We start from the raw sequence: 16,383 nt of genomic DNA on the forward strand, positions 1-16,383 counted from the left end.
CCCACAAGTGTGTGGGAATTTGTGCCCGTTCAGTCAAAAGATTTTCAATTGTATTTGTGTGGCTGGGTGCTGATCGATCAGTCAGTGTTCCGGTTCATCCCAGAGGTGGTGAGTGGGGCTGAGCTCAGGGCTCTGTGCAGGACGCTGGAGCTTTTCTTCACGTCTTTATAGAGCTCGCTCATGCTGGAACAGGACAGGACCTTCCCTAAACTGTTGCTACAAAGTTGGGAGCATATAATTTTCTTTATATGACCTTTATTTTACCTGTTAGTGACTGTTGAGGCTAAAACATGTGGATTCAGTCATGATAAACCGTCTAACCGTAACCAGTGTTTAAAAACTGTGTAGAAATAATATAGAACAGAATTAGAGGAACGTTTTCTCTAAAGCCTCCTACAGAATAAACTGGTTGAGGTTTTAGACTGATCACTGTAGGGTTTAGTCCTGATCCGGATCCCTGACATGTCTGAGATGACAGCTACAATATTTCACTGCAGATAAATCAGGAATCTATTCAGCTCCAACACGCGTCTCATTTCTTTTGATTTCATAATCGCCATGATCTCAACCGCAGTTTAGCAGGAACCATCCCGCCACGTCTCAGCTGCAGTCCAACAAACGCTACGTTCCATTTAGAGCGAGCTGTCACGCCGAGGACGCGCCGTTAGCATGCTGAGAAACCAAACGCGTCTGGAGATCCCCTGTCCAACGCTTCAGCGCTACTGTTTAGGATCCACACACCTGAGATTACAGAGAAAGGGATGAATGGACGGATGGATGGATGGATGGACGGATGGATGGATGGATGGACGGATGGATGGATGGATGGACGGATGGATGAAGGGACGGATGGACGGATGGATGGACGGGTTCTAGAGATGAACACACTGTGATTTTTTGGAAGGGGTGAATGCAAAAAGGGTTTTTGACCTTTGGTGACCTTCGAGAACGTACACTTGGAGTCAGGGTCCAAATGATGGAAACGGGAACGTATATCCATCGGAACGCTGCATTACAGTTTCTATTCACTCATTCAGTGTGTGTTTTTACCACCAATTTATCCTGATCAGGGTCATGGTGGGTCTGGTTCACTGGGCGAAAGGCAGGAAACACCCGGGACTGGTTGTCAGGTCATCACAGAGTAGATACACACACACGTTTCTAGTATTTTCAGTCGTCCTGCAGGTCTTTGTACTGTGGGAGGAAACCGGAGCTCCCGGAGGAAACCCAGACAGACATGGGAAGAACATGCAAACTCCACACAGAAAGGACCCGGACCGCTCCACCTGGGAATCGAACCCGTGACCTTCTCGCTGTGAGGTGAGCGTGCTATCCACCGTGTAAATCAGGACACCAAGAGGACATGAGAGTTTCGTCCTATATGAAAATAACAGAGTCTGAGTCACAGAATGATGCAGTAAAATGTTTTTATTGTGTCACGTATTAAGGACGCTTTATGGAGCTGAGAGGGTTAGGGGCCTTGCTAAAGGGCCCAACAGTGGCTTCCAATTGTGTCCAAAGCTCTACTAAAGCTCTATGTATTATTTGCCCTAGCCACTCCATCCTAGTCAAATTTATACTGATTTATATTTATTGAATATTATATTTAACCTTCCTTCCTTTATTTCAAATTAGAAGTGGTGTCCCAATACTTTTGTCTATATAGCATCACTTATGGATGAGTTGTTGCTAAGCCCTGGGCAAAATTCTTTGATGGTTCTGACTGTAGAACCTCAGAAATGACTTTGTTACCCTTTTCTAAAGTTTAATTAAATATTACAGACGTGTGTTTGTGCTGTCTGAGGGACCAGTGAGATTTTCTAAACCTTTTAATAAATGTTATGGACTGTAGATGGTAAAATCTCTAAACTCCTGTAGTCGTGCACTGAGGAGCATCCCTAAACTATTGGACTCTTTGCTCAGGTGTTTTTTTTTGGGTTGGTAATGTTGGGTAATGCTAGGATCCCTCAGTGTTCCCATCGGTCTTGTAGTATAGTGTTCCTGTAGAAACTATAAGATGTGTGAGGTTTAACTGGGTTGGTTTAGTTTAACTAGCTGCACTTGGTGACCAGTTATGGTTAATCTGGTTTACTGTGCAGCCCAAAGTGCTAAATGTTAAAATGTTCAAATCTTTAATCTGATAACTGAAGATCACGTGAATAAGATCTGATCGTTTATCAGAACATCAAGGAAATAAAATGACTAAAATGATAAAAAATCTGAGATTATCATCAGATCTGAGGGAGGAGTGAGGAAACGGAAACAGACTGGAACTTCAGGAGATGGAGCAGATACCACAGAAGAAGGAAACAATATTCCTCTGAAAACGTTCGGTACGGTGGCCTGCTCAGTCACATCACAACAAACGCCAACAAACACTGAACACAGAACAGCAAAACGAAAGAACGTAAATACATCAGCAGCAATAAACAATCTCATAAACGCTGCATCTCATAAATGCTTTGTTTAAAAAATGCTGCACTTTATAAACGCTGTATTTCATAAACGCTGAAGTTCATAAATGTTGTAGTTTATAAACGCTGTATTACATAAACGCTGAATTTCATAAATGTTGTAGTTTATAAACGCTGTATTACATAAACGCTGAAGTTCATAAATGTTGTAGTTTATAAACGCTGTATTACATAAACGCTGCATTTCATAAATGCTTAGTTTAAAAAATGCTGCACTTTATAAACGCTGTATTACATAAACGCTGAATTTCATAAATGTTGTAGTTTATAAACGCTGTATTTCATAAACGCTGAAGTTCATAAATGTTGTACTGTAGTTTATAAACGCTGTATTACATAAACGCTGAAGTTCATAAATGTTGTAGTTTATAAACGCTGCATTTTATCTGGAGATCAGGACCTCTTTTCTTCATTTATGAAACTTTTTAACAGTTGGGGAACAATGGATAATAATTATGGACTGATGAACTCATTTGGTCCCGTCTGATTTGGCCCCAGAGAACTCGGGAACATTTTTCTGTGTGTAGTAGAGTTCAGGTTGTGTTTCTTGATGCAGCGGCGGACTGTGTTAAGTAACAACCCCATGTCCCAAGCCCATGTGGCTGTATTTATCACAGTACCATGACGGTTTCTCAGGTGATGCCATCTGAGAGCTTAAAGGTCATGAACATTCAACAATGCTTTTCAGAGATCTCTCCCAAGTGCCTGAATCTCTCCACAATATTCTGTACGGTAGATGGTGAAAAACCTAAACTATGAAATGTTCCATCTGAACTGATCGATTCTCTGGTGAAGTTTGGAACATGGTGGTTAGCCACGCCCCATCATTGCTTGTACAGACTGATCCTGATCCAGATGGATCATTTAATACCCGATCATGATTCCCTCACCTGGTTTTAACTTTTCACTCATTCTGCCTCCGTCCCAACTTTTGTGGAGTTTGTTACAGCATTGAATGCTAAACCTGCTTCTATTTACAAACTAGCATGAAGTTGATCAGTGAAACGTTGGAAGTTTAATAAAGATTGAAGAGAATGAAACACGTCACAGATTCTTCTTTTACTGCCTTTTTACTAACCGTCCCAACTCTTCCGGGAATGTGTATCGTAGTTTAAAATTTTGAGTCACTGGAGGACTTTTCCATGGGGGCGGCGTGTCGTGTTTATACTCATAGTTGCTCATTATGAGTAAGTGAACCAACAATTCCAACAGACACAAAAGACCAAAAATATTCGGACACCCACAAACGTCACAAAGCAGAAAGGCTGAAACTATGACTGATATAATGGAGGGTGATAAACGGAACCCTGAGTAACGAGCATCAATTACTGAGGTACATAACAGCACGGCGGGCACGAACACACCTAGAGAGTGCGTACACCCACACACACACACACACACACACACACACACACACTAAGGTTCAGAACACGTGAGTCGAGGGCGTTCCCGTATCGACGTTCAAGTGCTTTCGGAAGAACTGAGCCTGCAGACATTTCTTGAAGGACCGGCGTTAAATGTTTTAGTTTTTCGTCACGGTGCAGCGGGGCCGCACAAAGCCGCCGCTCAACAGCTATTGTGTGAGGAGTGTGGGGGGGGGGGGGGGGGGGTGTGTGATTATTTACACTTCTTATGTCACTTAAAGGAATGTTTTTCAACCCACACTTGAGGTCAAAAGTTTACATGCACTGTGTTTTCTGTAACTGAATAATCAAACATTAAATCATCACATTATGAGTTCTAATATGGTTATTGAAACAGGGATGGATGCTCCTCTGCTAGCGAGAGAGAGCGAGACGAATCCCCACAGACCTGGTACATAAAACTAGAATCCACACACAGATATTTAACTCGAGGTAGAACGATAGTGTGACTAAAAAACAAACTAAAAATGGAGAACTGAAAGTAACAAAGAAAAATAATCCAGAAATATGACGTCCACAACCCACTCTGGAGACCAGGGGATAGAACAGGGGTAGCGCAGTAATAATGAGAGTCTGGATGCTGTGATATGGGACTTACTCCCCAAGCTCTCTGAAACCAGGACAGTAAAAGATCTTCAGGCCTCCCTGAACTTCAGGTTCCTGCCCTGAAAGGTTGAGCACCCTGAGCTATAGTGGATATGCCTTATCTTAGGAAACTGGGACGTCACGCCACTACTGGGGTGTTCCGTTTTACCAGGACCAAACCCTCCAAAATAATCAGAGCGAGTTCCCAGTAACATCACAATCCAGAATCTTCAGTTAGTGGAAAATCGGAGCAAAGAGGTGCACCTTCCACCCGGAGCGCATTAACACTCACGAGTCTCAGGTGACAATTAGAGAACAACTGGTCCCACCATGACTCCGTGCTCCCACTGCTGGCTAAACTATGCTGCGTAGCAGGGCTCGACTCAGCGTGGGTGAGCTGTCGAACCTTTATTTAGCGTCCACCCCGTTACAATCCATACAGCACCTTATATTTGCGTTTTACGCCCAGTGACAGTTTTTGTCCCTTGATCAGCTGCTTTGTTGACCATGAGCAAAACAGTACAACTCTGGGTGACCATTTGATATGAACAGAACTGGTGTAACCAGAATTGCCGTCTCTCTGAAACAGATTTGGGACTTTTTAGTACAGCCCATTATTGTCCAAGTTTAGATAAAGGTTTCCAGGACTTTGGAGCGGTCAGCAAAGCCCTGTTAAAGCACATCAAGATTCCTAATGGCTGATGGTTGAGGGTTCAGCTGAGGAACAGGAACATTAACTGAGGCTTTCTTGACCTCTTATTCAAATGCTGTCATCTTTTGACTGAATGGGCACACAGAGACACATTTCAAAGTCTTGTGAGAAGCTTCTCAGTAAAGCTTCTGTTGTTCTGGCTGAAAATATCACATAAAGGTAACTCTGTTTTAATACGGTTTGTTTTTAAAACGGGGCGTCGGACAAGCTCATGGTCAGGCGTCCAAATACTTTTGGCCATAAAGCGTGAGTTTGGGTTTTATGTGTTTTGCTGCCACCTTGTGGTTGTTGGTGGTAGTGCCGCTATAACTGATGTAATGAGCTGCATACTGAGCTGCACAATAAATCCATGAGCGTCTCTTCACCTCCTGATCAGCCTCCAGCTGAGGAAACAGCAATAAAACCAAGCTATTAAGCTCAGACTTGAAGGTGGAAGCCCTCCAGGTTTACAAAGAAGCTCAGGAGGAGCGAAACTCCAACCGCGGCCCGGGGATGGAAATTAAAACCACATGACAGAGAATGTGTGTGTGTGTGTGTGTGTGTGTGTGTGTGTCTGTGTGTGTCTGTGTGTGTGTGAAATGTCTGTTTATATGTTCATACTGATTGCACTGAAGTCAAAAGACAAATTGAGGAATGAAAATTAGATCCAAATTGATTTGGATTCCACTCTGATCAGGACCTCATGGGAGGCTGACTACCGACTTCAAATAGTCGGAGGTAAACATTACCAGATAACCACATTCATTTAGGCCGGGAGAACAGCCGAGGCCCGTCAAGGTTCTAAACACAAGAAATCGAATTAAAATCACTGCATATTTTTAATAACTTTTATTTTCAGACACGTTTCTGATAGATCTGTGGGTCCAGTGGTCATTCCTGAATCTTGTCGTTAGGTGATCAGAGCCACTTTATGGGATTAAAAGAAAATAAACACACAATCATGTATAATTGTTTCTCCCAAGTGGACGGAAGTTTCCTAATCAGCTGGTAAAGTCCACGTCTTACAAACCGGTATCCAAGCTGCTCCTCATTCCCTAAAAATGTAAACATCAATATGAGGTCAAAAATCTGAAATGCTGCTTCATACCGTGGTCGTGGTCTCGGCCTAAGGAATCGGTTCTTTTTGGTGCGTCTGATCCCTAATCCATCGATCTAAATGCATTTTATTAACGTTTGGTACTCAGTCAGTGGTGCAGTTTTACCTCTGGATACTCTGATCCTTGGGTTTATGTGACACATCCACTCAACTTGGAGATCAACTGCTGAAAACAGAATTACTGCACTAAAATAAACACAAAAATCAACGTGCTGCTTGGACGATTATTATCTTGTCTATAATGCTGGTACATTTCATCAGCATAGAGGCAGGATTTCATCTTCCTGAATGTTGTTTCCACTGTTTGGTTGATATTTGGGTGGCATGAGCAGCCTGAGCCCTGAGGACCCTGAGGTTTAAACCTGAGCTCCTGAGTCGGTCTGTATCTGATGTGTAAAATGTAGAATAGTTTTTTGCTGATTAGAGTCGTGGGAGACCCTGGAAGATCTTTCTTGGATCTTCTTACCTCAGACATAATCAGCAGAATTCGCTGTTCATTTCCTAACAGGTAAAAGTGTTATTTATTTACTAAACATGTTTTTTAAATAAATAACTCGGGTTTATTTCTTCTTTAAATGCTTTTGTGCTGTGAAGATCTAAACAGTCGGAGCTTCAGAATTTTCCAGAACGGTTCAGCGATGTTTAAGTTTCCTGATTGAGGCTGGAAACAGAAACAGTACTAATCCCACCATCACGGTACCTGTTAATAACGGGGGGTGGAAATTCCCAGGGGGGTCGAGGAGCCACTCTTGGTTTTACTGGTTGAACATACTCATTTGTAGCCTACCTACAACATTCACAACTGCAGAACTGGGCATTACATTTCTACTCTTAATTCTATACAGTTATACTCACTTCACTCCTACAGTTCATTTTCTGATTGTGTCTCTGTGTCTGTTACTCTGTATTTATGCTATAAAATGTACATACACATTCCAAACTCATCAGTTTATTTAAACCTATATAGGACGTGCATGTATGTGGGATTTTAATCGTGTTTGTACTTCATTCATTTGACTTTTTTGTAATTCTATGATAGAAGCTGCAGATTAAGCTCCAGAATTTCCTCTGTGGGACCAAACCAGGTTCATACGAGGACCAGCTGAATAAATACCAGGTTTGGTGTCTGTCTGTTTCGTCCTCGTCCGCCCGAGTCTCTGTTTTAAAAAGATTAAATTCATTGCAAGTTCTTCACGGTGGCTCGGTGGGTGGCCTGGGTTCGGTTCCCCTGGGTCCTTTCTGTGAGGAGTTTGCATGTTCTCCCAGTGTCTGTGTGTTTCCTCCTGGTGCTCCAGTTTCCAGTACACAGATAGACAGACAGAGACAGACAGACAGACAGACAGACAGACAGACAGATAGATAGATAGACAGACCATCAGACTGACTGACAGATACAGTGGGGTCAAAAAGTATTTAGTCAGCCACTGATTGTGCAGGTTCTCCTACTTAGAAAGATGAGAGAGGTCTGTAATTTTCATCACAGCTACACTTCAACTATGAGAGACAAAATGAGAAAAAAAAATCCAGGAAATCACATTGTAGGATTTTTAAAGAATTTATTTGTAAGTTATGGTGGAAAATAAGTATTTGGTCAATAACAAAAGTTCAACTCAATACTTTGTAACATGACCTTTGTTGGCAATGACGGAGGTGAAACGTTTCCTGTAAGTCTTCACCAGGTTTGCACACACTGTAGCTGCTATTTTGGCCCATTCCTCCATGCAGATCTCCTCTAGAGCAGTGATGTTTTGGGGCTGTCGCTGGCCAACACGGACTCCACAAATTTTCTATGGGGTTGAGGTCTGGAGACTGGCTAGGCCACTCCAGGACCTTGAAATGCTTTTTATGGAGCCACTCCTTCGTCGCCCGAGCGGTGTGTTTGGGATCATCGTCATGCTGGAAGACCCAGCCACGTTCCATCTTCAATGCTCTCACTGATGGAAGGAGGTTTTGGCTTAAAATCTCACGATACACGGCCCCGTTCATTCTTCCCTTAACACGGATCAGTCGTCCTGTCCCCTTTGCAGAAAAACAGCCCCAAAGCATGATGTTTCCACCCCCATGCTTCACAGTAGGTACGGTGTTCTTGGGATGCAACTCAACATTCTTCTTCCTCCAAACACGACGAGTTGAGTTTTTACCAAAAAGTTCCATTTTGGTTTCATCTGACCACATGATATTCTCCCAATCCTCTTCTGGATCATCCATATGCTCTCTGGCAAACTTCAGACGGGCCTGGACATCTACTGGCTTAAGCAGGGGGACACGCCTGGCACTGCAGGATTTGAGTTCCTCTCGGCGTAGTGTGTTACTGATGGTAGCCTTTGTTACTTTGGTCCCAGCTCTCTGCAGGTCATTCATCAGGTCCCTCCGTGTAGTTCTGGGATTTTTGCTCACCGTTCTCATGATCATTTTGACCCCACGGGATGAGATCTTGACCCCAAGGGAGATTATCAATGGTCTTGTATGTCTTCCATTTTCTTACAATTGCTCCCACAGTTGATTTATTCACACCAACCTGCTTGCCTATTGTAGATTCACTCTTCCCAGCCTGGTGCAGGTCTACAATTTTCTTCCTGGTGTCCTTCGACAGCTCTTTGGTCTTGGCCATGGTTGAGTTTGGAGTCTGACTGTTTGAGGCTGTGGACAGGTGTCTTTTATACAGATAACGAGGTCAAACAGGTGCCATTAATACAGGTAACGAGTGGAGGACAGAAGAGCTTCTTAAAGAAGAAGTTACAGGTCTGTGAGAGCCAGAAATCTTGCTTGTTTGTTATTGACCAAATACTTATTTTCCACCATAATTTACAAATAAATTCTTTAAAAATCCTACAATGTGATTTCCTGGATTTTTTTTTCTCATTTTGTCTCTCATAGTTGAAGTGCAGCTATGATGAAAATTACAGACCTCTCTCATCTTTCTAAGTAGGAGAACCTGCACAATCAGTGGCTGACTAAATACTTTTTGGCCCCACTGTAGATAGATAGATAGATAGATAGATAGATAGATAGATAGATAGATAGATAGATAGATAGATAGATAGATAGATAGATAGATAGATAGATAGATAGATGGACGGACGGACGGACGGACGGATTGATAGATAGATTGACAGACAGACAGAAAGACAGATATATAGATAGATAGACAGAAAGACAGACAGATAGACAGACAGACATAGACAGATAGATAGATAGATAGATAGATAGATAGATAGATAGATAGATAGATAGATAGATAGATAGATAGATAGATAGATAGATAGATAGATAGATAGATAGACAGATAGCTAGATAGACAGACAGACAGACGGACACACAGACATATAGATAGATAGATAGATAGATAGATAGATAGATAGATAGATAGATAGATAGATAGATAGATAGATAGATAGATAGATAGATAGATAGATAGACAGACAGGTTGCAGCTATGACATTTAGAATGAGTGTAAAAGCTGATTGTGTTTGTACCGTTTTTAATTGTATAAATACCGAACGCTTTTGGAACTGGGTTTGTACACACTTGGTCTGTATGTGCTGAGATGTTGGTGTTGGTGTGGCTGATTAACATTGTGGGTTCGATTCTTCCTCCAGTATCTGATAATGATATGAATGTGTTATGTAAGGTTCCTGCTCAGCCGGCAGGTGGCGCTGTGCTTTGCACACCGTGTTTATGTAACGCTGCTGGTCTCGTGTTGATCCTGAAGGCGGGAAAATGGCGTCTCGTGCTAAATCAGGTCTGTTAAACACTTTATTTATTAATTATCTGCAGATTTAATCAATAAATCATTAAAATAAAAGAGAATCTGACTGAATATTGTAGTTTTTACGTGCTAGAGTGGGAATAGTTTGAGTCTGTAATCAGCGGTTAGATGAAAATATCTGGCTTTACTCTTATCTAATGTGCACATGCTGCAAAAGTCATCTTTTATTAACATTTATTATATTTAATTATTATTTAATATTTATTTACTCAGCCGAGTAGAAGTGGTGATATTTACCGAGTATGTTTTAATGATTCAGGGGTTTTTACTTACTGGGTGGATTTACATGCACAAAAATAATGAGAATATTATAATCAGAATATTATAATGAGAATATTATAATCAGAATACTGTAATCATAACATTTATTATCGTAAAGTGTTTAGCTGCATTTTATTCTTCTGGTTATAAAAAGTCTGCATGAGTGGCTCAGATTGTTCTCCTGAACCCCTCTGTAGCTATTGTTTATTTAACCAACACTATTTATTTATCTTAAAGTGTTTAGATGCATTTATTAATGCATTTATTTTCTATTTTATTAGGGTTTTTTTTGGGGGGGGGGGGGGTTGTTGGTGTTTTGTGGTATATATGGATATTTTGATATATGTGGGGCATTTTCATGGGTTATTTATGGTAGTTTGTGGGAGTTTTTTCTTGGTTTTTATGGGTTTGGGGTATTTGTTTTTTGGGACAACGATAGCTCAGTGGTTATAGTACTAGACTAGTAATCAGAAGGTTGCCAGTTGAAGCCCCATTACTGCTAGGTTGCCACTGTTGGGCCCCTGAGCAAGGCCCTTAACCCTCAATTGCTCAAATTGTGTTCAGTCAAAATTGTGGGTCGCTTTGGAAAATAAAGCATCTGCTAAATACCAGATAAATATGTGCATGAATTTGTAAATGAATGGGTATATTTGTGTATTTGTAGGTGTTTGTGAGTATTTATGGGTGTGTGGATATTTATGGGATTTATCATGGGTATTTATGGGTGTGTGGGGGTATTTATGGGTGTGTGGGTATTTATGGGTGTGTGGGTATTTATGGGTGTGTGTGTGTATTTATGGGTGTGTGGGTATTTATGGGATTTATCATGGGTATTTATGGGTGTGTGTGTGTATTTATGGGTGTGTGGGTATTTATGGGATTTATCATGGGTATTTATGGGTGTGTGTGTGTATTTATGGGTGTGTGGGGGTATTTATGGGATTTATCATGGGTATTTATGGGTGTGTGTGTGTATTTATGGGTGTGTGGGTATTTATGGGATTTATCATGGGTATTTATGGGTGTGTGGGTATTTATGGGTGTGTGGGTATTTATGGGTGTGTGTGTGTATTTATGGGTGTGGGGGTATTTATGGGATTTATCATGGGTATTTATGGGTGTGTGTGTGTATTTATGGGTGTGTGGGTATTTATGGGATTTATCATGGGTATTTATGGGTGTGTGTGTGTATTTATGGGTGTGTGGGGGTATTTATGGGATTTATCATGGGTATTTATGGGTGTGTGTGTGTATTTATGGGTGTGGGGGTATTTATGGGATTTATCATGGGTATTTATGGGTGTGTGTGTGTTTATGGGTGTGGGGGTATTTATGGGATTTATCATGGGTATTTATGGGTGTGTGTGTGTATTTATGGGTGTGGGGGTATTTATGGGATTTATCATGGGTATTTATGGGTGTGTGTGTGTATTTATGGGTGTGTGGGGGTATTTATGGGATTTATCATGGGTATTTATGGGTGTGTGTGTGTGTGTGTATTTATGGGTGTGGGGGTATTTATGGGATTTATCATGGGTATTTATGGGTGTGTGTGTGTGTATTTATGGGTGTGTGGGTATTTAAGGGTGTGTGTGGGTATTTATGGGTGTGTGGGTATTTAAGGGTGTGTGTGGGTATTTATGGGTGTGGGGTATTTATGGGATTTATCATGGGTATTTATGGGTGTGTGGGTATTTAAGAGTGTGTGGGTATTTAAGGGTGTGTGGGTATTTAAGGGTGTGTGTGGGTATTTATGGGTGTGGGGGTATTTATGGGTGTCTGGGTATTTATGGGTGTGTGTTTGTATTTATGGGTGTGGGGGGATTTATGGGTGTGTGTTTGTATTTATGGGTGTGGGGGGATTTATGGGATTTATCATGGGTATTTATGGGTGTCTGGGTATTTATGGGTGTGTGGGGGGATTTATGGGATTTATCATGGGTATTTATGGGTGTGTGGGGGTATTTATGGGTGTGTGTGTGTATTTATGGGTGTGTGGGGGTATTTATGGGATTTATCATGGGTATTTATGGGTGTGTGGGGGTATTTATGGGTGTGTGTGTGTATTTATGGGTGTGGGGGTATTTATGGGATTTATCATGGGTATTTATGGGTGTGTGTGTGTGTGTATTTATGGGTGTGGGGGTATTTATGGGATTTATCATGGGTATTTATGGGTGTGTGTGTGTGTGTATTTATGGGTGTGGGGGTATTTATGGGATTTATCATGGGTATTTATGGGTGTGTGTGTGTGTGTATTTATGGGTGTGGGGGTATTTATGGGATTTATCATGGGTATTTATGGGTGTGTGTGTGTATTTATGGGTGTGTGGGGGTATTTATGGGATTTATCATGGGTATTTATGGGTGTGTGTGTGTTTATGGGTGTGTGGGGGTATTTATGGGATTTATCATGGGTATTTATGGGTGTGTGTGTGTATTTATGGGTGTGGGGGTATTTATGGGATTTATCATGGGTATTTATGGGTGTGTGTGTGTTTATGGGTGTGTGGGGGTATTTATGGGATTTATCATGGGTATTTATGGGTGTGTGGGGGTATTTATGGGATTTATCATGGGTATTTATGGGTATGTGTGTGTATTTATGGGTGTGTGGGGGTATTTATGGGATTTATCATGGGTATTTATGGGTGTGTGGGGGTATTTATGGGATTTATCATGGGTATTTATGGGTGTGTGTGTGTATTTATGGGTGTGTGGGGGTATTTATGGGATTTATCATGGGTATTTATGGGTGTGTGGGTATTTATGGGTGTGTGGGGGTATTTATGGGATTTATCATGGGTATTTATGGGTGTGTGGGGGTATTTAAAGGTGTGTGTGGGTATTTATGGGTGTGTGTGTGTGGGTATTTATGGGTGTTTATATTTATGGGTGTGTGTGGGTATTTATGGGTGTGTGTGGGTATTTATGGGTGTGTGTGGGTATTTATGGGTGTGTGGGGGTATTTAAGGGTGTGTGTGGGTATTTATGGGTGTTTATATTTATGGGTGTGTGGGGGTAAATAAATCTAAATCTTATCTATTACATGCACATTATTTAACTTTTCAATTATTGTTTTGTTGCTAATTTTATGATCTCTAATGAATTTTAAATGTATTTAATTAGTATAAATAAGATAAATAGAAGCTTTTTGACTGGTGGCTTCAGACTTTTGGCCTGTATATTTACAGCGGAGGTTAAAGTGCATGATTGTCGTGTGATGTGACGCGAGCAGGTCGTGGGGCGAAGCGTAAGGTGGCCGCGGATGCTGAGGGAGAACCAGTGGCAAAGCAGGAGAAAGGAAATAAGAACAAGCAGGAGGATAATGGTCAAGGTCAAAGAGTCATCATCGAACACTGGTAAGTTTGCAACCAGCTCAGAGCTACCAAAACATCTGAAGGTCTCCTGGGGTATCTGGTCCCAGGACGATACCAGCAGCTCTGAACGTTCTAACATCCACTTTTTATGGTTCTAATGAGTGTGTGAGCGTTAACAGTATTTCTGTGATGTGTTTTCAGTAAAAGCTGACGAGTGTACGGGCGTAACGCTAACGGGGTGCGTGAGGCTCTTCTGGCTGCACGTCCTGAGCTCCAAGTGCTTCTCAACCCCAATCAACCTCGGAGAAACAGCTTCGAAATCACGCTGGTGGAGGACGACAAAGGTACCGGCGCAGCTGATTGTAGAACCTCATGATAAACACTGCTGGAGCAGCTTCATTAGGAGGAACCTGTATAAGAACTCATCTTCTAACCCTCTGGTTTCTTTTTCTGTGGCAGAGGTGGTGTTGTGGAGCGGCATCAGGAAAGGTCCTCCACGTAAACTCAAATTCCCGGACCCTGCTGAGGTCGTGAGTGCACTGGAGGACGCCCTCAAGACCAAGTAGAGATTGTAAGGTGACGGGTATGTTTGGAGGAACCGACTCAACTGGTACATCCATCCTGCATCCTGCCGATTTAATGATTATTATTATTTGTATTTTGTAGGTTTCTGGATGCATAATGACGAGAGCGGATCAAAAGGATTCTCCGTCTGTTCTCTGATGATGTGTGAGCATCCTGACCCGGATCATTACAGTCTCTGTATCACTGAATCGTCCCTATTCTTAAAATGCTTCGGTTAGATTACGTGTAGATTTCTGGATCAGCTCTACGTGTAGCTGCCTCGACCTTCTTTGTGCTGTTTGTGAATCATAACGTTTCTGTATTAATAAATACTCTCCGTTTAACTGGATTGTTTATTTCTTTGTGTGAATGTGTGCTTTATGGAGGGAAGCAAATTGTTCACATATTTTAATCCTCTAATGGTCCCACCAAGAAAATACTGTTTAAAAAAATGATTTTTTTTCTTGCATTTCTTAGTTTCTTGGGACTAAACCAACAACAAACTATTAATATTTTTACTGGTGTACACGGTATATTTTAATGAGCCTTGACCTAAACAGTTGAGACGATCACAGAGACGGGGAGAGAGTGCTCTCAGGGTGAGTCTCTCCGTACACAACGCTGAGCTGCACTGCACTCGTCAAAGTGTAGGTGATAAGATGCATACTGCTGCTGCCGACGTGTCGGTGGGGGCGTGGGTTAGCTTCGTTCTCCTCAATCAGAACGGGGATCGGCATTGGTGGAGAGGAAGCGTGACGCAATCGGGGAATTGGACGCGCTAAAGTCGGGAGAAAATGCATAAACACATAAATATTAAAAAAACAAAAAAAAGGTAAATGCTGTTAGTATAAACAGAAGCGGTCAGAATTTTGAAAAATATGAAGATTGTTCTTTTAAGCCTTTAAACCACCTTAACAATGGAGCCGACCCCAAACATCCAGAAAAACCAGGTCAGAACATCATAAGAATTTATAGAACAAAATACATTTTCTTTCTTCCCTTTGAACGTGATTTGTCCCACATCATGATTATAATCATCTGTTGACATCACCTATTTGAAATCACTCGTTATTTAGTTTTTTTACCTCATTACTAGCCCTAAATTGCCCTGTTCAAACTTTTTTTAAATGTGCTGTAGACATAAAATGCTTGTTTATGTTTGTTAACAGTTGAAATGAAGTTGACCAGACAAAACATGAAATATTGGGTTCATATAAGATGGAATAAGAGTCGATGTAAATGTAAGAAACACTGCATCTGTTTTCTAGACTGTCCCAATATGATTTCTGATTTGGGTTGTACATTTATGTCATAGATAATCCCAATAACCTATAAGCACTGAATTTCGGTGGAATTAATTTAAAGCAAAACTTTTAACAAAAAGTGCAGCACTTTTAACCCTTTAATGATCTGCTCAACCATTACTTTCAGTCTAAATATTTGGGTAAAAATAAGCTGTATTTGAATAATCTAGTTTGGGTTGTAGATACTCCCTGATTGGTGTGTGTTAAACTCAAATATATTGATAGATGATGCAGTTATTTTACTGTCAGTCTGTCACACATCTCACATCATTTAACTACCAAATTTCTTCTTGTTTTATTTTGTAGTAACGAGTAACGAATTTGCAAATGTATCAGAGTAAAAGTACACAATTTCTTTAGGAAATGTATCAGAGTAAACGTTTACGGAGTAAAAGAAGTTTTACTAAATTTAAAATTACAGATACTCCAAAAAATACTTAAGTACTGTAACAAAGTATTATTACTTCATTACTTTATACCACTGGCATTTAGCAGATGCTTTTATCCAAAGCGACGGACAGTACTGTGATGTAATATTGCCTGAACAATTGAGGGTTAAGGGCCTTGCTCAAGGGCCCAACAGTGGCAACCTGGCAGTGGCTTGAACCTGCTAATCTACAACCACCCTAAATGTAAATTTATTTATTTAGATGTGGTATGAAGTATTTAGACTCAGTAAACTTGTCTGCATGGGTTTCCTCCGGGTGCTCCGGTTTCCTCCCACAGTACAGAGGCGTGTAAGTGAGGTGAACTGGAGACACTAAATAGTTCATGACTGTGTTTGATATTAAACCTGAACTGATGAATCTTGTGTGAGCAGTAACGACCCGTCCTGTCATGATGGAACCAGAGTGTAAAACATCACGTTATAATC

General features: G+C 41.1%; 1 protein-coding gene across 3 annotated transcripts; it reads left to right on the top strand.

The window, feature by feature from the left end:
- Positions 1–9,958: 9,958 nt before the first annotated feature.
- Positions 9,959–14,549, top strand: selenoh (selenoprotein H). Of its 3 annotated transcripts, none has more exons than XM_063000211.1 (5): positions 9,959–10,033; positions 13,560–13,683; positions 13,843–13,985; positions 14,101–14,224; positions 14,308–14,549. In XM_063000211.1, exons 1-4 carry the CDS (start codon positions 10,012–10,014, stop codon positions 14,205–14,207), a joined length of 396 nt encoding a protein of 131 aa, XP_062856281.1. In that variant the 5' UTR covers positions 9,959–10,011; the 3' UTR covers positions 14,208–14,224; positions 14,308–14,549. The 3 variants fall into 3 exon arrangements, with proteins under 3 accessions (XP_062856281.1, XP_062856282.1, XP_062856283.1); XM_063000212.1 differs by having other exon boundaries at positions 14,101–14,217; XM_063000213.1 differs by having other exon boundaries at positions 14,101–14,212.
- Positions 14,550–16,383: the final 1,834 nt, after the last annotated feature.

This window comes from Trichomycterus rosablanca, chromosome 8, assembly GCF_030014385.1.
Source record: "Trichomycterus rosablanca isolate fTriRos1 chromosome 8, fTriRos1.hap1, whole genome shotgun sequence".
Taxonomy (NCBI): domain Eukaryota; kingdom Metazoa; phylum Chordata; class Actinopteri; order Siluriformes; family Trichomycteridae; genus Trichomycterus; species Trichomycterus rosablanca.